The sequence below is a fragment of the Xyrauchen texanus genome, chromosome 48 (assembly GCF_025860055.1).
Source record: "Xyrauchen texanus isolate HMW12.3.18 chromosome 48, RBS_HiC_50CHRs, whole genome shotgun sequence".
Taxonomy (NCBI): Eukaryota; Metazoa; Chordata; class Actinopteri; order Cypriniformes; family Catostomidae; genus Xyrauchen; species Xyrauchen texanus.
Genome location: NC_068323.1, coordinates 19,586,543 through 19,609,865, shown reverse-complemented (window position 1 = coordinate 19,609,865; position 23,323 = coordinate 19,586,543). Strand labels below are relative to the sequence as shown.

Below are 23,323 nucleotides of genomic sequence, written 5' to 3'. Positions count from 1 at the left end.
CTAGCTCATTGTGCTGCATAAAGCAGTTGTTGCATTGTGATTTTACTCAAGTGTAACAGTTAAATTGGCCTGATTGTTTTAGAAGCAAGCTTTCCAGTAGCGGGTCAACTAAATAAAGTGAAGCTTTCAAGCAGAGTATAGAGTTAACGTAACAAAACGTACCATCCTCCATCATGGCTAAGTCTAGGGCACTCTCCCTCCCATTGCTCACTCGTTTAGATGACGTCAATTTGGTCGAACCACTTCCACTTTTCCTTGATGGTTCTGTAGTTAATATTTTTTTAACTTTTCCCTTCACTGTTGGTAGGTCCAGTGGTAGCCGTGTGCTGTCAACAGCTGAGACACTTCCTGAAAGACTTTTTCGTTTGTGTTGTTTCGTTCGTCAGGACACTTAAGTACATTTTATCCCCAATTATTTTTACCTTAATGTGTCCGGAAGTTCCAATTGTTTTCAATGATGATTCTCATTATGAAACATATTTTATTACTGTATTACAGTATTTTTAAAATGATTTTTAAAATTAAAAACAGCAAATATGAAAGGCAGTACCATAGGAGTACTAATATGATCTAAAAATCACAATTTTCATGTTGTGAGAATTAGAATTATGATCATGAGAATATCATTACCATCTTTTTTCAAATTGCAGTCATGAGAATTGGGGGATGAAATGTGCATAACTGTCATGAAATGTCACATTGTAAAAAATCAGCTTCATTTTCTATATGCAAAATACACTTTCTCATTTGTTTCTTTAAAATATTTTTAGGTTAAATATATAATATAATTATATAATAAATGTCTACCCATGAGACATAATAAAATTGCTCTGTCTGTGCAGTTATATCTAATCTTTCAACTCAAGTCATGACCATGTAAAAGCATGTGCATTGACACATGGGGCGTGACAGTTATATGGAGTAAATTCCATCAACAGGAATTATATTGGTAACACATAACTAGCTGTTCATCTACCTGTAATAGAAATCCCACCATTAAAAGGACAATTTAGAGAGTTTTACAGCTCAAATAACCCACATTTTTGTACAGAAGCACTATACAATATTTCACATTTCTGCTTTTAAACCCTCCAGATTGCTGAATTACTGAATTTCTTATTTTTTTCCCAGCAAGTGTTGTTCGTAAGCAGCAATGAGGGTGTCGTCCAGTTACCTGTACAGAGGTGTGAGCTGTACGGTAAAGCATGTGAAGATTGCTGTCTAGCTCGTGACCCATATTGTGCCTGGGATGGCTCATCCTGTACTAACTACTTCCCTAGCAACAAAAGGTACAGCCTCCTAATTGAAACACATTCAGCAACTCAATGCAAAAGTGTGTGTTACATCATTTCTCACATTGTCAAATAATGTGTCTGAGGATGTGTTTGCAGACGGGTAACATCCTCTTGTACATTGTAGGCGTGCCCGTAGACAGGATGTGAGGTATGGAGACCCCTGGAGCCAGTGTCAGGACATGAGAGATGGTAATTAACCACTTGTTATTTACCTCACTGCTCTTCCCCTACAGCAGGGGTCCCCAAACTTTTTTCTATGAGGGCCACATCATTTTTCCTTTCTATAATGGAGGGCCGTAGTCTAACAGAAAATGGCATGGGCCGGAGTGATTTATTGTGGAGATTTTATTATGATTTTAAATGGATTTACAGTATTATGCCTCCTAATGCTAGATTAATTTATTATTTATGCACCATACATATCAAGTGATATATAGCCTATTAAAAGAGCATTATTACTATCGTAATGACATTTTTTCATATTCATTGCTATTGAAATCAAATTATTTACTTACTCGCGTATTAGGCTAATCAGTGTGAACTATGGGCTTGTTTCTGGCTGGTGAGAAGTCCAATGTCAGGTTCCATTCCTGTCACAGCCAGTCTCAAAGACTGATGCAAATGTTCATCAGTGAGTCTTGATCTCATCGGATTTTTCATCAGTTTCATGCATGAAAAGGTTTGCTCACAGATATACGTGCTGCCAAAAAGTGTGGACATCTTCATTGCATTCCTTCTGATGTTTGGGTAGGTCTCGTTAGGGAGGGCAGTATAGAATGAGACTGTTGGGCTTAAACGCGTCTTTCAGAACATCACAGTTCTGTAACTCAGCCAACTCAAACTGATAAGAAGGCAGGGCTTCGTCAATGTCAGCAGCAAAAGGGTTCTGAAAAAGGCGGATTTCTTTAGCGTGGACATGTAGCTCACGGAATCGCACATCAAACTCCGCCTTCAGCATTTCCAGCGCTTCCACTGACTTTTCAGCTGGGAATGGGACCTCTGGATTCTCAGCTGAGAGGCTTTGGGTAACAGGGAGATGGGTGAAGTCTTGCTTTTGCACTTGTCCCACAAGCAGTGCTAGTTTCACCTCAAATGCTTTTATGTGGGAATACATGTCACATATTAGTTTCCCCTTGCCTTGGAGCTGCACGTTGAGGCCATTCAACATTTCTGTCACATCTGTTAAAAATGCGAGGTCCCATTTCCATTTTGTGTCGATCAGTTCTGGGACAGTTTTGCCCTTTGTCAGAAGAAAAACATTGATTTCGGGTAGCAGCTCGTAAAAACGCCTCAAAACTCTGCCCCGGCTTAACCATCGGACTTCTGTGTGGTAAAGCACATCTCCGTGAGAAGACTCTAGCTCGGACAGAAAGACTTGGAACTGCCTGTGTTTAAGTCTGTTTGCTCTGATGAAGTTTATACATGACACCACCACTTTCATAATCGATTCCCACTTCAGAACTTTGCAGCACAGTGCTTGCTGGTGAATTAGGCAGTGTACTTGTAAAGGGGCATGAGACCTCTTTCCTCCATTTCTCTATTCATGCGTCCTATCAGTCCCCTTGACGCGCCAACCATACTAGGAGCTCCGTCAGTCGTGATGCTGGCCAGCTTAGACCAGTCTAGATCCAACTCTTCTATTGTTTGGCACACTTTACCAAAAATATCCTCCCCTGTCGTAGTACCTTTGAGACTTTTTAGGGCTGCCAGCTCCTCGGACACTTCAAAGTTTGAGCTAACTCCACGAAGAAAAATGAGCAGCTGTGCCGTGTCCTGCACGTCATTACTTTCATCCAGCGCTAATGCAAAAAAATCTAATTCTTTCACTTTTTCCTTCAGCTGGGCATATACATTATACCCCATTTCTTCAATTCGTCTGGTGATTGTACTTGCGGACAGACTCACCGCATTTAAGACGTCTTTCTTATCGGGGCACACCTCCTCCGCAACAGCATTCATACATTTCTTTATGAACTCACCATCACTGAATGGCCTACCGCAGGTTACAACCAGTTTAGCTACCTGAAAGCTAGCTCGAATGGATGACTGGTTCAACTGGGTTTGCCGTACAAACGTATTTTGCTGAGCAGATAGTCCACTTTTTAGCTTCGACACTTTGTCTGCTCTCATTTGGCCTTGTAAACTCGCATACTTGTCTCTGTGGCGGGTTTCATAGTGTCGGCGCAGATTGTATTCTTTGAACACGGAGACTGTTTCTTGACAGATGAGGCAAACAGCCATTTCTTTGCATTGAACAAAAAAATAATCACTTGTCCACTTTTGGTTAAATACCCTGCATTCTGAGTCAACTTTTCTCTTTCCCAACCGTTTGGCCATTTTGTTGTCACTTTAAATTTTCTTGCTGGATCACGATGGAACCTTAATCCGGGTGAATCTAACAAATAATTTGGCTACTTTAATAATTATAACTAAGGGAAATTTTATTTTGAAAGCCAATATGTATTATCAAATACAAATATGATATGATTAAAACATATTTAAAATTAAATTGTAAAAATATTTCTCTGCATGGCATTGTTCAGAGGGCCGGTCCAAATGTGGGGGCGGGCCGTAGTTTGGGGACCCCTGCCCTACAGATTTAATATGATGAAGCCCAGACTGGGAATACAATGCACACTACTCCCTCTAGTGTTCAAAGTGGATTTTAAATGCATACTTTGATACACAACCGTTTTAAGTAAAAAATGACCATATTTTTTTCCTAAATTAATTTTCTTGATCTTACTGTGCATGATTCATCAGTGCATGTTGTATTGTCTTTTTATCTTTTATTATTATTATTATTCTTTATCAAAATGTAATGACTTGTTCCCCTTCTGGAACAACTTACAAAAGATTTTTGTAAGAAGGTTTTTGACTCCCAATTATGTTGTTTGTCTCCCAAATGCGGTTTTGAAAGTCTCTCTGTGTTTCTCTCGCATTTTCAGAGCATGCTGAGCTGAAGACCATATACGGTGTGGAGGGGAATACAACCTTCCTAGAATGTGCTCCACGTTCACCGCGGGCAACGATCAAGTGGATAATTCAGACAAATAACAGTCACAGCAGCAAACAGGTGCATCCACATCCTGTTGATTTCAAAGATTTGACCACATCCACTGGTTAAATATGCAGCCATAAACAGAAAAGTAAGGGATGATGTACAGTCAGACGGTTGTTATTGCAAAATAAGTCATGACAGGGTATCACCCTAAAGGGGTTTACTTTGTGATAATGACCAGCTAACTGTGCACTATCCCACTTATTACATGGCTACCTACCAAATAAGTAGATACATGGATGTGAAATTTAGATTTGCCCTGAAATTATGTTATTATGTGAGAAGAAAGAGGTCACAGAGTCTCCAGAAACAGTGGAATTCGTGTGACTGCTCATTTTGCGGCTTTTTACAGGACTACTTGCCAAATAAAGAAATAAATGGACATGAAACATTGATTTGAGTTATTATTATACATATGAGTTATATATTATATATTATTTTATAAGCTTACATGTAGAGATGGCAGAGCGATACGAGAAAAAGGAAAGATGACTGGCAATACCCGGATGACCGGCCTGAAATCACTTAAACATTAAAAACTGGATAGTTTCGACTCTAAATTCTGATTGGATGAGCTGTTGTTGTAAATTAACATTGGTGTTTTTATCATAGTGCTCAGGCCACTCAAGTTTGTGTCGCACCTAGGAGTCTCCTTGCCCATGGTTCAATTACTGTTAACGCAGTCTTGTGGCTTATTGTTTTAGCTTAGTGCTCATCAAACAAACATATTTGACCACAGAAAACGAATCGGTTACCTAACGTAACCTCGGTTCTCTCTAGATGAGGGAATGAGTATTGCATAAGCTAGCTTACGCTACGGGAAAGATTCATCTTTTCTGAGATATTGAAGCCAAAAAATTATCCTTAATTTTGTATCATTTGTCAACGCAGTGCAGCAACTGCAGACCTTGAGCGGGCTAGCTAGCAAGCTCATTGGTTGCTCTGCGGCAACTGCTGCAGCCTATAGACGAACTTGGACGAACTCGCGTCCAATGAGAGGCGTCTGCGCGCTTACTGCATCAAAGCCCGCCAAAATGGGCGTGGCTAGAGTGCATATAAGCATAGTTCGTAGGCTGGAACCCTGCTTTTCATTGAATGAAGCGAAAGTCGCCGTGGCGCTGAAAGCACGGCCGGCTACGCAATACTCGTTCCCTCATCTAGAGAGAACCGAGGTTACATTAGGTAACCGATTCGTTCTCTTATGAGAGGTTCTCTCGTATTGCGTAAGCTAGCTTACGCTACGGGAACCCATTGTCAACGCCGTGCGCGCCAAGCATCCATTGCATGAGCCCCGGGGTGGGGGACCCGGGGAGCCCTTGTGAGTAGGGAAATAATATTTGGCCGGCAAGAGTGCGGGCCAGTGTGTGTGTAATACATAAGCACATAGTGGGAAGGAATCGACAGAGCGCGGTGCCGGTCTGTGTGGAATAAGTCCCATCAGTGCAGCTCACCAGGGGAGCTGTAGCGTACTAAACCGCTAGTAGTTTTGCCTGCAGGGCGGGCACTTCCAGATTGTAAAATCTGACAAAGGTGGAAGGGGAAGCCCAGCCCGCTGCCACACATATGTCGTGAATGGAAATCCCACTGGACCATGCCCACGATGAGGCCATGCCTCTAGTGGAGTGAGCCCTAATGCCCAACGGGCATGGCAGGTCTTTTGACGCCGTATGCGGCAGCAATAGCGCCCACTATCCATCTAGACAGTGTCTGTTTCGAGGCGGCGAGACCTTTGGTGCGCCCTCGAACGAAACGAAAAGCTGCTCAGAGCGCCTGAAAGAGGCGGAGCGCGCAGTATACAATCTCAGTGCTCTGACTGGGCAAAGGAGATTGGCGTCGTGTTCGCTATCGGATGCTGGCAGCGCCGATAGGGAAATGACCTGTGCTCTGAAAAGAGTACCGATCACCTTGGGAACATAGCCGTGTCTAGGCTTTAAAATGACCTTGGAGTCACTTGGTCCAAACTCAAGACACGCAGCGCTGACAGACAGCGCGTGAAGGTCTCCCACACGTTTGACTGATGACAGGGCAGTCAGAAAAACGGTTTTGAGTGAAAGGTATTTCAAATCCACGGATTGAAGCGGTTCGAAAGGGGGGCTTTCATAGTTTCGAGAACTATAGAAAGATCCCAGATAGGAACCGATGGGGGCGCTGGGGTTCAGCCTTCTAGCTCCCTTGAGGAAGCGGATGACCAGCTCGTTTTTTCCCAGTGACTGGCCGTGCAGGGGTTCAGCGAACGCCGTGACGGCCGCCACATACACTTTGAGCGTGGATGGGGATCTGCCCTTACCCAGCAGCTCTTGTAAAAACACGAGCAGCGACGACACCCCACATGTCCGTGGGTCCAGGTCTCTGTCGGTGCACCATTTTGAAAACACAGACCATTTTGATGCATAGAGTCTTCTCGTGGAAGGGGCTCTAGTGTGTATGATGGTGTTTATTACCCCTTCTGGCAGAGCGACGGGTAGTCGTTGATCACCCACGCATGCAGCCCCAGCTCTGGGTGGGGATGCCAGATCGTGCCGCGAGCTTGAGAGAGGAGATCTGCTCTCACTGGGATGGGCCACGGCGCTGTCAGTGACAGCTGCGTAAGCTCCGGGAACCATGTCTGATTCTCCCAACGCGGGGCTATGAGGAGCACCGAGTGACGCGTTTCCTGATCCTCTGCATTACCTGTGGCAATAGCGAGACGGGAGGGAAGGCTTAAAGCGGGCGGTTGGGCCAGTCCTGGGCCAGCGCGCCCTTGCTTTCGAGAAAAATATTGGGCAGTGAGAGTTCTCTTCTGACGCAAAGAGGTCTATCTCTGCTCTGCCGAATATGCGCAATAACTTCTGGACTGTTTGAGTGTGCAGGGACCATTCCCCTGGAGGAATATTGTCTCTGGACAGTCTGTCTGGGCCGCCGCTCAGGTGGCCTGGCACGTGCGTCGCCCTCAGCGAGCGCAGGTGGCACTGGGACCAACTCAGTATGCGTTTCGTCAGATGGAAGAGGTTCCTGGATCTGACACCGCCCTGACGGTTTAGGTAGGATACCACAGATCTGTTGTCCGAACGGACCAGGACGGGGTGACCCTGAATGACCGGGAGAAAGTGCACAAGCGCGTACTCGACCGCTATCATTTCCAGACAATTTATGTGAAGGAGCTTTTCCTGAACTGACCATAGGCCAAAAACCGCGCCCCAACCCATGTTGGACGCGTCTGTCGAGATGACTTTTCGGCGAGATATAGCTCCCATCGTCACTCCCCGCTGATACCATTCGGCCACTGTCCAGGGCTGCAGAGCTGAAATACAGGTCTGAGTCACCTTGATCGGCTGGCGGCCTGTGGCCCAAGCCTGGCGAGACGCGCGGGTGTTTAGCCAATGCTGAAGCGGGCGCATGCGCAGTAAACCCAGCTGAAGTACTGCTGCGGCTGAGGCCATGTAACCTAGCACTCTCTGAAATTTTTTCAGAGGCGTGAGGCTGTTCATCTGAAAGGATGCGGCTAGTCGCTGAACACGGCGCACGTGCTGTGTAGATAAGCGAGCCGTCATAGCCACGGAGTCTAGTTCTATTCTAAGGAAGGAAATTGCCTGACTGGGCTGTAGTGAGCTCTTGGTCCAATTGACTGCAAGACCCAAACTGTTCAGATGGCTGAGGAGTACTGTTCTGTGAGACAGAAGCTCCGTATGTGACTGTGCCATAATCAGCCAGTCGTCCAAATAGTTCAGAATTCGCAAGCCCTGACTCGCGAGGGGTGCGAGCGCCGCATCCATGCACTTCGTGAAAGTACGGGTGCTAAAGACAGGCCGAACGGAAGGACAGTGTATTGATAAACCTGGCCGTCGAGGCTAATCTCAAGAATGGCCTGTGACGGGATTTATCTGAATCTGAAAGTAGGCATCTTTCAGATCGAGAGAGATAAACCAGTCCCCTGGCGCGTATGCGCGAGGAGTTTCCTGATTGTAAGCATTTTGAACGGTCTTTTGCAAGCACCTTGTTCAAACCCCTGAGATCTAATATTGGTCTGAGGCCGCCGTCTTTCTTGGGAACAAGAAAATAACGGCTGTAAAACCCCGACTCGCTCAGCTAAGGCGGCACTTCTCTATGGCCCTTTGCACAGAAGGTTTGCTATTTCTGAACGAAGCATGCAGGCTGCTTCCGTGTTCACAATAGTTTCGAGCCAGCTCTGAAGCGGGAGGGCGGCGATCGAACTGTAGCAAATAGCCCTGTTTTATTGTGCTTAACACCCATTTGGATATCCCTGGGATAGCTTCCCACGCTTTGAAGCGTAACGCTAGAGGGTGAATGGCCAAATCGCCCTGATTGCCGCACACAGCAGCTGAACAGAATGTGTGAGCGTGCTTACTGTGCTTATGCATGACTGCTCACAGACAGCAGGGACAGGCTGTTCTGTGAGTGACTTCCGATTGAGGTGAATGGGGAAAGAGTCACATCTGTTAAGTGATGCGCGAGCATAGTCACGGGCACGGGACTTACATACAGAGAAGTGTTTGCTGGCCGTGTGACAGAGCGGGCAGAGAATGGGCGCGCACGACGTATTCGTGAGCGCGCTTATTGACTCTAACACTCGAGCGGTTTGTGTCCGCTTTATGTGAGTGGGCTCTGATCGGACACGGAAGTGTAATGCTTGTGTGTAGAGGTGAACACTGGATTGTGGGCACATTTTCTACACATAAGGCTGGTCGTGTGACAGAGCAGCCAGAGAAGGGGGTCGCGCACGGATTCGTGGGCGCGTTTTTTTGACTCTAACACTCGAGCGGGCTGTGTCCGCTTTATGTGAGTGGGCTCTGATAGGAACACGGGAAGTGTAATGCTTGTGTGTAGGGGTGAACACTGGATTGTGGGCACATTTTCTACACATAAGGCTTTGACGGTGGTCCGGCCGCGGCGGACTGAGCCGTCGTTTTTTTTTCAACAAGGCTAGGAGGACTTTGGTTGCTCAGGTTTCAGCGCAACCTTAGACCGAGGCCCGCGGGGGGGGCGGCGGTCTGCGGCGGCTGTCTGAGCGCGATCGAGGGCGGCTGCCCTGTCGACGCTGAGAAGTCTGACTTTGTTGAGCTGGGCGCTGTGAAGAGGCTCGTGCAGGAGGCTGGTCACGTGGGCGGCCTGCAGAGGAGCTAGCGCGACACGGCAGGAAGAGGTTCATGGCTTGGGTGGCTTTCTGGACTTCTGAAAAGCGGTCAACAATGCCACTCACCGCGGGGCCGAAGAGACCGGTCGGAGAGAGCGGTGCGTTGAGGAACGTGGAGCGCTCTGCTTCTCCCATGTCGGCTAGCGTTAGCCACAGGTGTCTCTCGGTCACAGTCAGCGAGGCCATGCACTTCCCTAGAGCTTGGCTGCAGCTTTGGTGGCGCGAAGGGCGAGGTCCGTCGCGCTTCTTAGATCCTGGCCGAGAAAGGCGCGTTCCACGACTTTGCAAGCTCAGTGTGGAGTTCCGGCAGGAAGGGAGCGGCCCGGGCCGCGGGTGTTGCGCGGCAACGGCTCTGAAGAAAGCAGCCGTCGAGTCTGTTGGGAGCCTGCTCAGGGGGCGGTGACCACTCGAGCCCGAGGCGGTCGACGGCCTGTGTGAGGAGGCGTGTTAGTTCCCCTTCGACTCCGGCGCGGATCCTGCTGGATTCCTGGGCCGAGGAGGAGGCGTGGGAGCCTGACCACCTCGCTGTCCGAAGCCATGATGGAACAGCCCTTATCCTCCGCCTCGTCCGAGATGGCAGCAGTGCGGCCGCTGGGCAGCAACTGCGCTGGCCCCGGGGCGGGGAGGGTGAGAGCGATGCTCGAGAGAGAGGCTCGGCGAGGCAGTCGCTTCTATCACCGGTTCTGGCAGCCTTTGGGAGCGGCGCTTTTCCTGCGCCGGGCGGAACGGAAGGCGGTGCGGCGGCTTCGGTTCTGAGCGCTTCGAGTCGAGCCCGCAGGGTCGACATCGGAAGCTCCTCGCAGAGGTCGCATCCTCCTTCAGCGAGGGCGAGCTCTGCATGCCCCAGTCCCAGGCAGAGAGCGCAGATGATGTGGCGGTCTCCGGCGCTGAGAGGGGCGCGGCATGAAGCGCAAGTGGTGCGAGGCATCTTAAAAAAGACGCTCGTTACTCTTTTGTGAAGTTCGTTAAGAACTAGCTTGCGCTAAAAAACGTTGCTGGATGGCATAGCTCGCAGGATGGCTGAAGGTGGCGGAGACGGCCGGCTTCTTCGAGCGCTGTCCAAGCTTGCTAGATGCCCCTCGAACGGCGACGCGGCTTCCAGTTCAGAGATGCGAAGAGCTTCGCTGAAGAGATGAAAATCAGGGTTCCAGCCTACGAACTACGCTTATATGCACTCTAGCCACGGCCATTTTGGCGGGCTTTGATGCAGTAAGCGCGCAGACTCCTCTCATTGGACGCGAGTTCGCCCAAGTTCGTCTATAGGCTGCAGCAGTTGCCGCAGAGCAACCAATGAGCTCGCTAGCTAGCCCGCTCAAGGTCTGCAGTTGCTGCACTGGGTTGACAAATGATACAAAATTAAGGATAATTTTTTGGCTTCAATATCTCAGAAAAGATGAATCTTTCCCGTAGCGTAAGCTAGCTTACGCAATACGAGAGAACCTCTCGTAAGAGAACCACAACTGACCGATCCGAATCAAGAATTCAAGTGTAAAAAAAAACAGACCCCTTAACGTCTATTCTCATGCAAAACCTTCTCTGTCTTTCAGTTGGTTCCAGGTGAAGAAAACCTCATCCACATGCAACGTGGGCTCCTGCTTCAGCGCTTAACATCTGCTAACGCTGGCCTGTATCTCTGCATATCCTATGAACACTCATTCTCCCGCACATTAGCCCGCTACAAACTAAACGTCATCCCCCAGAACCACATGCCTAGTGTGCAGAACATTCGTACCTTGGACACTGGAGCTGCCGGAAATTATGCAGCCTCACCGCGAAGCTACAAAGAACTCCATCTAATGGGAGTTAGCGGGCTAACAGCAGACGAGTACTGCGAGCAGCTTTGGTACCGTGAAAAACGACGACAGCAAAAACTCCGTACGCTAAAGTGGAAACAAGAGTCTGAAAACCGTAAAGCAAGAGTTCGCCGACAAAATCCACCTTACGAGTCTCTTGACTGAGGTGTAACAACAGACTTTTGGATGTTTACTTTTCAACTAGCTTCAGCTAGCAATAGCTACTGTTAGCAAAACAACAAAGGGCTGCAGACAATAAGAGCTTGGTTTTTCTTCTTTAAATCTCAGTATAGTCTTCTTATTTGTTTTAACAAAGTCTTATGTTGTGGCCTTCGTTATCTTGTTAGCATTAGCCTGTTTTAGCCATTAGCTATGAACTCTACCTGTATTATAACCAGTTGCTCAGCATGTAGCTGTGCCGCTGGTATAAATCATGCTGTGTGGCATTAGATTTACAGCTAATAAGATTTTACCTACGTTTCCTGTCTAATAATTAATCTGTTGCTGTTTGTTTATAAGTGCTGCCTTCAAGTCCTTCTTAGATCCTACTTAAGATGCCGTAATTGCAATGTGACGTACGCTCAAGTGATTCCAGTCATAAAAAACAGCACGTTGGGCTAATAAAATGTTTTTTTCTACTGATTTTTCTGTATATTAGGATTCTGAAGGGTTTGCTTTGAGTTTTCACTCTCCCCAGTCAACAAATGTATCTTGAACATACAGTATGTTCTGAGAACAGCAGGTGCCTCCGTGGTCACTGGAAGTTTGTTTTGCCACTCACTTACGCAACCCAGGATGTACCCTTCAATGTGTCCTTCCTCTCCAAGAACAATCCCTTCTTCTCTTTCCTGAGAACATTCTTGAGTAATATGTTGGTTTTATGGCATGACAGCAAATTAAACCCATCTGAATAGTTACATTTACATTTATTCATTTACAGTAGCAGACTTTCCTAAAGTTAGCAGTATAAACTCTGTAGTATGTACAGTTTGTCTGATATGTAAATGTGTCCATGCATCTGGGAATATAACACAAAATAGATCAAAGATCATACAATACTCTTTGTAAGTTATCTTCATTGGACATTAAAATGTCTTCCAGAATCCTCCTGTTCTTCTCCTTCACAGCTGAATGGAAAGTTGTGGCATTGCTTCATGGTTAAATCTGAAATTGGTTCAGGGTGGGTTGAAATTGCCAGTTCGATTTACAGAAGTAAAATCTTTGATGCAGCATGTTGTAGTGTATTGATTGTTAAACAAATTGGTTTTTGCATTAAAGTCTCAATAAATCAGAATTCTGGACTGCCCTAATAATAAGCTTCTTTAAAATTATGAAAATTTGATTTTGGGGTGAAATATGACCTGAATTCACGTTTTTGTGTGAATTTATGTATTCAACATCTATACCAAAAGTATACCTAATGGAAATCAAATTTTTAGACTGTTTTTATTAAGAACACAAGCAGATTTTACTGTTTGTATGTTATTTGTATGTCAATGAACAGCTTCTTCAAGCTAGGCAGAGAACACACTTCTCTTATTCATTTGTGTTCAAAACACATTATTGCACATATATTAGTTATGTATCTGAGTTTAAACAATACGCTTTTAAAGAGACAGGATGTTGAAGACAGCTGTGCATCATAGTTGGTCCTTAACATCTGGTGTTCACAATCTGGTCTGAATGCTGAATGGTGTGCTTGCATATCACTTACATCATTTTACAGTCTTTTACAACCCAGCAATGATCTCTTTATGTATGATAACATTTTTGAATACGTTTTTATTTATGTTGGCTGTATTGTTCTGTTGACAGTGACACATTTGTGATTACAACTTAAATGTACTAAAGCTTAACTTTGTTTCTTAATTTTTAGTGCCTGAGATTTGTTGGTTTATTGTATGTACAGCATTCTCTTTTATACATTTGTGTGTGAAATAGTATTAAAGTCAATAAAGTATTGATCATATTTACTGTGAAGTCTTTATGGGATGTGTCTATTGAATTCCCATTGCAAGAATTCCACTTTTTTAATGGCGCCCCCAACTGTGGTTGCATGGAAATTGTAGTAGTAAGTTATAGTAGTCTTTTGTCAAGTGTGCTACTTAGTACTAGACCAGCATTTCCCATACAAAGTTTAAACAATTATTATTAAATAACACATTAATACAAAATATTTTTGCTATCAGTAAGTTGTTAGGAACTATGAAACCTTATAATGATCCACATTATGTGTAATTGAATAGCCTTTATTCTGGGTTCATTGATCTCTACAAAGGCATAGTGAGATTATTTTTATTAGCGGACATAATTTATTTTAATATATTCAAATAACATGAAATGTCCTTGATTGACAGTATCTCCCACTGATTTTATCAGTGTGCAAAACTGCAGATTAAATGCCTTGTGTGGACTTTTGAATTATTTTGACAGTTGGAGTTTGATTTCACGAACATTTCACAGGCTTATTTGGACATTCCGTCAATGGAAGCAAAGTCTTTCTAGCAAGTCCAGGCATTCCAGTTTCTCCCATTCATTTTAATAGAAGTGGCTTGTCTCTGCTAAATCTCTGATGTAAGTCTATGGGTGAATCTTGATGTACATTCTTTTGTGTTCTGACGTTCTTGTGGACTCGTTCTATATAATCATCCACTGCCAAAGTTCAATTCCAATCAATAGTATTTTCCTGCAATACCAGAGGCAGAATTTTCAGGGCCACATTTATAGGACCCTGGTTTTTTGTGAAAGCGACACCTACCGAATTGGAGAACCACAGTCCTAGGATGCATTTCTAGGACCCAAACTTTGGAGGACTGAAAAAAGTGCAACCAAGGCAGTATTTCCACCAAAACTAACTACTTGTATTTTTAAAGGTTTATTACACCCAATACTAATTTCTTTCTTGCAATTCAACTTGGTTGCTAAGAGCTGCAAGTTGAGCAATCTGTGTGACTAATTAGCATTAACCTATCAAGTAAAATAAAGAAGGAATTTTGAAAAAGATTTAGAAAACATTTATTTTGATGCGTTGGGAACACTGTTTCTTGAAACTTTCATGTCAATAAAGCCCCTCTGAATTGAGAAAAAAAAGATTATAGAGAGAGATGCAAGAAATCTGAATAGGAATAACATGTTATTGAGCAGTGACTGACAGTGGATGCAGTGGTAATGCCACTGTGGTCGGCAATATAATCCGCATCTGTGAATGCTATACCCTAAAACATAAGAACATTGACTGTAGTATTATTATGTTGATCATCATTGTAAATTATGAGTACCCAAAATCTGAATAAAGAATCTGGTTACCAAAAACAAAACATAAAGGCAGTTGTTTGGATTCATTGCTCAGATGGAATTGATCATAACATTCAGGCTGCTATTCATGCATAAACATATTATAACTCTATTTGCATTTCCCGAGAGAATGTTTGCAAGCTTTACCTTCATGGAGAACTGCACTGTTCAAATGGCTCTCTAAATGGGTTTTGACTTTGCTCAACTTTGTTGGGTGAAACAAAGCTGAACTACAGAACGAGCAGTGGAAGTCCTTGCATCATGTGGTTCATTTCTTCAGTTCGGACAATGATCTCCCTTCTTGGATTATGTGCTTCTTGAAAAAGAGAGAGCCCAAATGGTCAAATTAAACATTTTAAGTTCATTTCATAAACATAAACATAAATAGACATAAATTAGGCCTAAGCCTTGTACTTGACCTTTCATATTTTATGTCATGCCAGCTTCTATGGCTATATTCATGGCGGGAGTCAGGTTTAGTTATTTAAAAATATAGTTAAATAAGGTGTTTAAGATTCATTTTTCCTAAAAACCTTAAACTAAATTTGGATTTGGCAGTCAGCACAGTTCAAATATTAAGATTATTTTAACTTAATTAAAATGGTAAAACAATGAGTATTAAAGCTTTCAAAATGAAGACAGTAGTCATGACAGACATCATATTGACATGATTTTATAATATTTTTAAGTTTAATGTGCTGGCTAGAATTTATTATCATAGTCGTATAGTCCACACATAGTTGGAGCTTGCCAGTCGCACTACAGTTTCATTAACTAATATGCTTACAGTTAATTTTACATTATTATAAGCTAATATATGATGGTTTCAATAATAGTGCATTTAAGGCTTTAGTTAGCAACTCTCGGTCACAACGTTAACTTTGCTGTCCAATTCAATGCATCACAGTTGTTTTTTAATATTAAACAAATAAAAATGTATTCACATTTGGTACTCACACACTGATTGTTGTCCATCTTCTATGTTGCCAGAAAATATTTGGTCACTGGTCCTCTAATTCAGTAGTTGGTGTTGTCACTAAAAACCTAAGGTCCTAGAAATGTGGTCCGAGGACTGCGGTCCTGAAAATGCAGCTTCCGGTATTGCAGCATCATGCTACTCATTCCAATCCTCAAGAACACGAGTACTGAGAATGCTGGAAATTACCCAGATGTGTCCTTGAATTCGAGGATGCTTCGGATGGTAACTTGTGGGCAAGAACTCGCTACTACGGTGTCATACGAAGGGCATTTATCGTTTTGTTTTTCCAAAAGAGCTCATGAAAGTCTGACAGCTCACGAGAGTTGATATACTCTGTCAAAATTTTTTTTTAGTTTTTTGGGCATCATTTTAATATAGTAATAAACATGGAGAGAATGAGTGTTTACATACTTTATTCTTTTAATATGTCACTAGTCCTGCAAAACCTCACAGGTGTGATGATATTAGTAATGCTGTCACAGGTGTGATAATGCCAGTAGTTTTCTCACTGGATTCAAATTTGCTCAATATGCGTACATCGTACAATCGACACAACGTCGAGTGAGTGACTGAAGGGGAACTCTGTACTAGGTTAAAGGTAAAACCTGTGGTCTAGGCTAGACATAGATCACTGCTTGTGAAATGACAAAGCCAGTGGAATACTTCAGTAATTTCTGCTTAACACTTTTTTTTCTGTGTTGCCCTCTGCCATAGAGGGACAAAGCTGTGCAAACAAATCCTGATTAGCTATTATGTGTTACTTTAATCAAACTTGAACCACTGTTGTGCAATTAGAGCTATAGCAGTACTGAAAAATGTAATTTGTAATGTATTCTGTTAGACCACTCAAGGTCAGTAGTGTATTCTAAGTACTTTGGATTACTTCTTCAGCAGTGGTATTTTTTATTTGTTTTAACTATAAAAACTCTGCCGGTACATTAAGACAAAATACACATGTTAAAAATACATTTGAATCCAATTGATCTTGTTTTGAGGATTTTTAGATATTTTTATAGGAAAACAATACAAAACTTATTATCAAGAATATGATAATATCAAAGGTATTACTAGAAAAAAAGAAATTATGATCTACCGTAAATTTTCTTGATAAAAAAACATGATCGTGCCTCGTAACATGTGCATGTAAAATGGCTAGAAATAGCATTTTAGCTTAGCATGAAGCTAACAATTTTCACAAAGATTATTTCTATTTCTTCTGCTCCAAACTTCAAACTTACTTCTCTGTCTGATCATGTGAAGTGTCATCCATTTCCATTTTTTGTTTAAGTATGTTAAGTTGCTAGATAAGGACAACGGTTTTCCGTTTCGGACAGCTACAGGTAAGCGGTGTCTTCAGCAACATTAAAGGAGCAATATGTAACATTGACATAACGTGTTTAAAATGGGTACTGCAGTCCAAATTCAAAATATTGGAGAGATTTTTTCCCCCGCCCCCTCCATCCCAGACTCGAAGCTCATGCAGGTTGCCAGGTTGAGGAAGCAACAGGAACAAGCAAAGTAAGTTGATCCGCTAATGTATACATTTGCAATGTTTTTATTGTTTGCAAATAATAGACCATCTAATGTGGATTTTTTTTTATATATATCTGTCGATGTTAGCTAGATGTATAGCTGGCTTCATTGGCTGCACGCAGTGTTTGCCAGCTAACTTTTTTCATATCTGGCAACCAGAGGAGTCTAAATATAGTGGGCGGGATTAAAGGCCAAAACACGGACAGAAATTCCGGCCCAGAACCGACATTTCAAAGTAGAATATACCGGCTGTAGCATTGTTTCGGAAAAGCCAGTATTTCAATTTAGCAAGTTTTCTAAACCTCTGATAACATATTATGATCATTTTAAACCTTAATACAGTAAATTATACATATTGCTCCTTTAAAGTCATGCTAATCCTAACTACATAGACCTAAATAGATATTATGAAATAAATACACTTTATCTTAATACGGTTGTAATATAAAATGCTTGTCTGGAAGATCAAGACCCCACTAAGGCAGAATTAGCAAATCCAAACACTACTGATTCAAGTACTATTGCAAATGGCTTGAGATTTATTCCTGCATTAAATGACAGATAATAAATGAACTGCATGCATTTTTAGATTGTATTGTAAAATGTAAATGCTTTATATGGCCTGTATTGTCTATTTTGCATATGATGCATGCATTTTGGGGAGTTGTGATTGCGCTGTAACTCCACAGATTAACAATCTAAAAGTGTCTGGACATTACTCTCAACTCCACATTTTCATTTCAACACAATTTTACACCTCTTTGTGCATTTCACACAGTGATGGTTATAACAGACCTGTGCAGAAATGGGGGTGTTTCACAACACTTTAAATCAACAGGAAACTTTGTTAAAAAAATTCAGTTTATCAGCAGTGAGTCATTCCCTAAAAAGTAATACATCAGTTTTTGAACTTATTTGGCAGTTCAATGACCAGATCTGAAACCACACTAAAATATGACTTCTTATAAGATTACATTTTTACACCAGATTTCATTTAAATGTACATTTACCAAAACAGACTTCTCATATACTCCATATATTCACAGCAGAGTCTTGGAATGAGTGCTCTCCTCCATAAACTTAATTATTTCTGGCCTTAATATAATACTCAAATAACATTTTGGGATAAAGGGATATTTCACCCAAACATGAATCTTCTCACCCTCATTCCATTACAGAAGTGTATGAATTTCTTTCTCCTGCTGAACACAAATATAGATTTTTAGAACAATATTTAATCTCTGTTGGTCCATACAATGCAACCGAATGGTGACAAGAACTCAGAAAGTCCAAAAAGGACATATCAGCGGCATAAAAGTAATCCATAGGATACCAGTGGATGAATCCATATCTTCTGAAGCAATGTGATAGGTGTGGGTCAGAAACAGATCAATACTGTAAGTCATTTTCTATTGCAAATATACACTTTCACTTTTACTTCTACATTCTGGCATGGAAGTGACATTCACTTTCATATTCAACCACCTACTGGTTAGGGCTGGTCAAAGGTGGAGATTAACAGTAAAAATTGACCATTGATCTGTTTCTCACCCACACCTATCATATCGCTTCAGAAGATATGGATTTAACCAATGGACTGTATGGATTAATTTCTTTCATGGGTAACAATTTATAATAACTTCACGGTATAAAGTATTTGTAAAGCATTAGTATACAATCAATTGATCATTTATAAACTATTGTTTCTACATTAATAAGCTACATACAAATAGTTTGTTATTTGTTTATATTTACTGTAGCAAATTATTTATTATTGTTTATTAATTTCATTTATAGGCAGTTTGATCATGTTTTTTACATGAACATGGCATTAATTCATAGTAAACAATTAAACTGAATATGAAATTAATTGGATTTACATTTAAACAATGCATTTTTTACCATTTTAGTAACATACTAGTGTTAAGGAAACAATGGAAAGGAGGCGAGAACCAGCTTGACAATATAAATAATAGTTTAATAAACCAAAAGACACAAACACACACATAGGACGGACAGCTGCCCGCAAAGTCCAAAAATCCCACTATAGTCTATGCGCGGGCTCTAGAAAAAGCCAGCACGTCACCACGGTAACATTTAAAAAAAAATAAACTAGGAAAGAGCATGTAACATGATATTATTTACTTTAAATGATATTTTGACAATTCAGAGCCTCTTAAACATCATTAATGTAAATTTCCTTACAATCCACCTTTTTCCTGGGGGTCCTACTGGGGAAACAAATGTGGGTGGGGCTTCAGCCGGAAGTCATTCTACAGCATTCCCTAGCTCTGACTGCAATCATTTTAGACCCTCTTTACAGCTTGTAATAAGATGCTTTTTGGATGATCCGATCGCAAAGGTCAGGTTAGGGTTAGGGTCAATTAATAATAAACTAATGCTTTACAAATACTTTATACTGTGTACTTATTATAAAGTGTTACAATTTATGCTGCCTATATGTCCTTTTTGGACCTTCTGGTCACCATTTACTTGCATTGTGAGGATCAAAGAGCTGAGATATTCTTCTAATAATCATTATTTGTGTTAAGCAGAAGAAAATAAAAAAGTCATACACATGTGAGATGAGATGAGGGATAGTAAATTATGAGAGACTTTTCATTTTTGGGTGAACTATCCTTTTTTAACCAAAAAATGAAAATGATGAAAATCAGCCTTAGTCACATTCACTTACATTGTATTGAAAAGAGCTGCAATGAATGTGTATGGTGACTGAGACTGTGATCTCAAGTTGTGTATGGTGAACCTTCAATCTCCTTTTGTGTCCATCTGAAGAAAGAAAGTTGAGGGCTAGTATATGATGTCAGAATTTTCTTTTTATTAACCTTCAACTATCCCTTAAATACTTTATAAAATGGCACAACACAAACAACAAGAGCACTGCTAACAACACAAAAGTCAAAGAATAAAACTCTTCTCTGTGTTCAAGTTGAATCCCTCTCATGCAACACTTTTTTTTGTATTTGTCAAAAGGGATACTTTTTTGTTTGTTTGTAACAACACCTCAAGCAAGCCAAACCACACCGCAGTGCTCACCTCTCACCCACTTGTAAGCATATGCTCTCGGAGAGTCACAAAGTTTCAGTTGTTTGTTCTTTAAGACACTGAGGTCAGTTTAACTTCATCAGTTGAACATTACACTTCGGTTTGAGATGTTTGCAGCTTTAGAGCAGCATAGGTGCTGTTGGCTTGGAAAGGCAGGATATTTTTAGGCAGCTTTGTAAAGTCCACCTCAGCATACTGAAAGAGCAATGGGGAAACCATTTTTAGCATTTATGATGCAGTTGTGCCTGAACCAACAGGATCAACAATATTATTGGATGGATGGATGGATGGATGGATGGATGGATGGATGGATGGATGGATGGATGGATGGATGGATGGATGGATGGATGGATGGATGGATGAAACAGTGAAAGTTTGGATGGATGAAAGAATGAAAAGATGGATGGATGGATCAATTAAATTATGGATTGAATGATAAATTGATTGATGGATGGATGGATGATAGATGGATGAATGGATGGATGGATGAAATGATGGACTGAATGATATGTTTATTGATGATTAAAGAGTGAAAGGATGGATGGATGGATGAAATGATGGATTGAATGATACGTTTATTGATGGATTAATGGATGGAATTTACAAACTGTATTAATTATTGTTTCATATAATTTACCTGAGATTGATTAATGATTTGGCGCATATCTTGTGTTTGCTGTAGATCAGTATTGTGAAGTTGTTGCGAGTGTTCTGCAGATCTTTTATTTCCAACTGCAAAAGCCTTTAATAGTCCTAAGAATGGAACAAATAGACACAACTTAACATACTGTTTTAAATATTTAATTCCAACAACAACTTCACCTACAGGCAGGAGAATCATATTCATATTTTTACAGATATTTAAGCAATATCACACAAGCAATAGTGTTATATGGCCATACATCAGCATTGCTGTGATTGTCTTAGGCCGATTGTCATAGGTAAGCACATTAGTGCTAATTTAGGGCCATATAGCACGATTGCGAGTGTGATATTGCTTAATTATCTGTAAAAATATTCTTATATACAACAGTTCAATGAACAAGTACATTTTTAAAAATTAGGAAAAACGGAGTATGGTCATAAAAACGCATTTGTGCATGGAACTACTTTCTTACGCGATGGATCAGAATCTGACCTTGCTGATTCAAAACAAATGATGTGTCCAAGCCTCCGTTAGTAATTCAAAAATGTCACTTCAGAAACAGTATCAAGGCTTGTGCTGTTTCTAACAAGTTATTGGATAAACAAGTATGGGTGTGTGTGTACAGGTGTGTGTGTGTGTGTGTGTGTGTGTGTGAGAGAGAGAGAGAGAGAGAGAGAGAGAGAGAGAGAGAGAGCGTGTGCAATCACTTGTTGCAACACCTAAGCAGAGATGCTGTCAGCTTTCTGAAGATCAGCTTTCTCAGTGGAATTGTAGCATCCAGGCGGGGGTATTTTGCCCTATTTCGCAGTAACCGGTGCGCAAGTGTCGATCACTATAGAAACCGCAATGTCCTCTGCCATTTTAAACAGCACCCATTGTGCAATTAATCAGTCTGTTGTGTCTCTCAGCTGCGTAGAGCTGTAAAGTTGTTCGCTTAAAGCCGTTTACAGCTATTTCTTAGCTGTAGTAGTAATCCAAGTGATCACAAAGAGCTGTTTTATGTGACACTGGCTGACACAGATTCACTTCACGTCACCTAACTGTCTCATATTACACACAAAAATGATCTTTTGCCACTACCTGCTGGCTAACATATGTAATGTCAAAAAAGACAAACAGTAGCTCTTAACACATATGCTCTTACACTTCAGTTTAGAATGGCACAACACAAGCGGAGTGAAACACACACAGTGAAGCATCGGAGTGCTGATGTTGTCAGACCATCAGTGTTCATGGAACGTCTCTCGTCCAATCAGATTCGAGGACCGGAACGAACTGTTGTATATTACTGTATATTAAAGACTGTCTAAGCTCAAGACAAGAACTCACCAATGAGCAGAAAGCCATTCAGCAGAGCAGATATGAGGGTAAGAGCCTTCCATGGTGACTGGTTTTGCTGGATACATCTGACTTCTGTCTGATTCTTTTGAATATACATCTTTGCTGTATGATTCTGGCATTCATCAAACTCAGTTAGTTGAGTTGGTTCTGTAAAGAAAGAATGAAGGTATTACTAACAGAATGTACTGCTAGTGTCAGTATAATTCATTCATTGACATCAACTGTGAGTGGAATTAATTAAGGCTTCAGTATGTGTCTTTAAAAACTGAAGTAGTAATAAATAATCAATATATAAATAATCAATCATACTGATCACGTTATGACTTGATCACTGAACAGGCACTTACCAATAATGCGTAGTCTTGTGCTGTTCCCGAATTTTGGAGGTGCTTCTGTGTTCATGCAGTAATAAACTCCTAACTCATCAGTGGTGACGTCATTTATAAAAAGAAGATGTTTCGTTTGCACTGAATATTTGTGTCTGAATCTTTCACTGTAGTGAAAAGGAGTTGTTGCAACTGAGAACGAACGTAATATCAAAACAGGAGAACATAGTTTCAACACAAACCAATAAACCTCATTTTCATTGAGATCACAGTTTATTGTCACATTTTGTCCCAAATCTGTAAGTTGATCAGTTAAAGTCTCCGCAGCTTGACACCATATGAGTAGAACTGTAAGATAAAAATAAATAAAAATCATCTTCCTGAAACCATCATTCTGCCAAAACAACTGTAAAACCATATAAGCTATAGATTAAATATATTTTTACAAAGCACTTGAACAAAGCTACTCACAGAGCTGAAGTTGCATCATCCTCATGTTGTAGCTGTAACAAAGTACTTGAATGTACCAATACCTAAGTTCCTCTAAACCGCACTGAAACCTACTGCAGCAGAGCAAAGAGAGGGAATGGTTGACTCACATAATGCAGAGGAAGTCAAGCTGGCTCTGACCATAACTCATTTTAACCATCACTGTCATTACTTCATAAGTAATCTTATGTTGACCAAAAGGTCAAAAGGTCCATGTTTTAGGCTAAGAACCACCTGCTTAGACAGGTAGAGAACACCTAAATGACCACCTGACTGACACGTGAAGCAGCCAACCGCAGTTTGTTTTGTTTTCATGTGCCTTTTTTCTGAAATAGATTATGTCACAACAATAAACTGGTGTGAATTCGG

At 41.6% G+C, this 23,323-nt stretch overlaps 2 protein-coding genes across 2 annotated transcripts in view; one reads left to right on the top strand and one right to left on the bottom strand.

The window, feature by feature from the left end:
* LOC127639679 (semaphorin-3D-like) overlaps positions 1–13,249 on the top strand; it is a 96,855-nt gene extending 83,606 nt beyond the window's left edge. Inside the window, exons 15-18 of the mRNA XM_052121826.1 lie at positions 1,132–1,289; positions 1,420–1,484; positions 4,244–4,371; positions 11,035–13,249. Coding sequence (XP_051977786.1) covers positions 1,132–1,289; positions 1,420–1,484; positions 4,244–4,371; positions 11,035–11,445 — 762 coding nt within the window. The 3' untranslated portion in view covers positions 11,446–13,249. The remainder of the gene's footprint in view (positions 1–1,131; positions 1,290–1,419; positions 1,485–4,243; positions 4,372–11,034) is intronic.
* A 6,557-nt stretch (positions 13,250–19,806) lies between these two features.
* LOC127640030 (uncharacterized) lies at positions 19,807–23,028 on the bottom strand. Its single transcript, XM_052122404.1, has 5 exons — positions 22,937–23,028; positions 22,487–22,813; positions 22,128–22,286; positions 20,790–20,905; positions 19,807–20,347 (listed from the first exon to the last, which is right to left on the bottom strand). The coding sequence occupies exons 1-5, from the start codon at positions 22,959–22,961 to the stop codon at positions 20,243–20,245; spliced, it is 732 nt and encodes a 243-aa protein (XP_051978364.1). The 5' UTR covers positions 22,962–23,028; the 3' UTR covers positions 19,807–20,242.
* Positions 23,029–23,323: the final 295 nt, after the last annotated feature.

What these genes read in the sequence shown, in the direction of transcription:
- LOC127640030 (XM_052122404.1), bottom strand. Translation starts at nt 22,961, where the DNA reads ATGAGGATGATGCAACTTCAGCTCT. An exon ending in GAATGGCTTTCTGCTCATTG is followed by an intron (nt 20,906 to 22,127) that starts GTGAGTTCTTGT and finishes TTCCATTCTTAG; the next exon opens with GACTATTAAAGGCTTTTGCA. An exon ending in AAATCATTAATCAATCTCAG is followed by an intron (nt 20,348 to 20,789) that starts GTAAATTATATG and finishes TTGCTCTTTCAG; the next exon opens with TATGCTGAGGTGGACTTTAC.